The following is a 1,605-nucleotide window of genomic DNA, read 5'->3' as shown; positions in this document are numbered from 1 at the left end:
CTCCCTCCCCTTCACCCCACACACACGCTCAAAATACTCACTCCCCCCACCCCCCTCCCCACCCCCAGATTCGTGTCCGGGCGTGGTCACCATCTCAGAAGACTGGCGTGACGTCAACAGCCTGACGTCATCTAACCAGGCCCAGTGTGACGTCACCAGCGGTACCTTCAACACGCAGACCTGGTACAGCTTTGAGCTGGGGACGGACGCAGACCTAGCCACCATACCTACTGTCTGTCTCAAGGTCTGTTTGGTTTGTTTGTTTGTTTGTCTCAAGGTCTGTTTGGTTGGTTTGTTTGTCTGTATGTCTCAAGGATTGTTTGTTTGTTTGTTTGTCTCGAGGTCTGTTTTCTTTGTTTGTTTGTTTGTTTGTCTGAATGTCTCTAGTTTTGAAGTCACACCACACACCAAATCAGCAATGTTTTTTCCACACATTTGAATCTGATATGACTAGCCTATGGTCTCTCTCTCTCTCATATTGTATCTCTTAGCTTAGCTTTGACGTAGGGATACGAAATCGCAAAACAGTGGAAAAAAACATCGCTGATTTGGTGTGCGGTGTGACATCAAACCTTGAGACATACAGACAAACAAACAAACAAAACAGAGATTAGAGGTGTTAAAAGAGAGTAACAAAAAAAAAAGGAGGCTAGATACTAGATAATGACGACGGATGTTTGATAGAGGTAAAAATTGCAACATTAGCAACGACAATTACAACAAAAACAATGATTATTCTAACAACGACAACAACAACTTAGAGACAAGACGTGGAAGTACGGCAGACAGAATCTAACAAAGTCACGTCACCACCACCACCAATAGCAAAAACAACAACAACAACAACAGCAACAGCAACAACAACAACAACAACAACAACAAAAACAACAGCAAAAACAACACCAACACGTAGGGCAGACAGAATCAAACAAAGGAACGCCACCACCACCACCACCACCAACAACAACAGCAACAACAACACCATACGGCGGTGACATCTCTTTGGGGAGGATTCAGGGAGGTTGGACTGCTTCACCCGCTACCCAAGGGAGGCGGTAGCCCTGGCGAAGAGCACGCTCTTCGGGGCTCCAAAATTTCGGACGGATAGATTACCACACACACAAACACACACACGCACACACACAACAACAACAACAACAACAACAACAACAACAACAACAACAACAACAACAACACGAAGAGGGGACGAGGCACATACAAACAAATCCTACCTTAACGTGGTGCAGAATCTCTTACAACCTTTTCCTGAGGATCTTTCTTTTTCTAGTCCAGTTTGTCACAGACTTTTGTCTCTGAAGCTTTTTGCGTAATTGTTCAGGAAAATGTTCACCGATGCCTTGCTGCACGTCAACACTAGATCTTTCAAAGATGTATTACATCCATTGCACACTCCGGAATCAAGTCCAAGATCATACAATCGTTGCATTGCCAATTTCATGGGGGTCTTTCTGTGTTTTTTGCAAGCAAGAAACGGTTGTTCACATTGTGTGTCTCTCGCGAGCACTTGAAAAACTTTGAAAATGTCCGTTGCAATGTCGACGATGGAGCGGTCAGAAGGCCAGATTAAGCCCCCCCCCCCCCTCC

At 45.1% G+C, this 1,605-nt stretch overlaps 1 protein-coding gene across 1 annotated transcript in view; it reads left to right on the top strand.

Annotated features, from left to right (window-relative positions):
• Positions 1–68: 68 nt before the first annotated feature.
• Positions 69–1,605, top strand: part of LOC101856471 (flocculation protein FLO11) — a gene marked incomplete at its 5' end in the record, with an annotated part of 8,068 nt that continues 6,531 nt past the window's right edge. The window contains 1 exon segment of the mRNA XM_013088968.1: positions 69–244. Coding sequence (XP_012944422.1) covers positions 69–244 — 176 coding nt within the window.

This window comes from Aplysia californica, unplaced genomic scaffold (assembly GCF_000002075.1).
Source record: "Aplysia californica isolate F4 #8 unplaced genomic scaffold, AplCal3.0 scaffold00846, whole genome shotgun sequence".
NCBI classification, from domain to species: Eukaryota; Metazoa; Mollusca; class Gastropoda; order Aplysiida; family Aplysiidae; genus Aplysia; species Aplysia californica.
The sequence above is the reverse complement of the archived record's forward strand: the minus strand, read 5'-3'. Positions and strand labels throughout refer to the sequence as shown.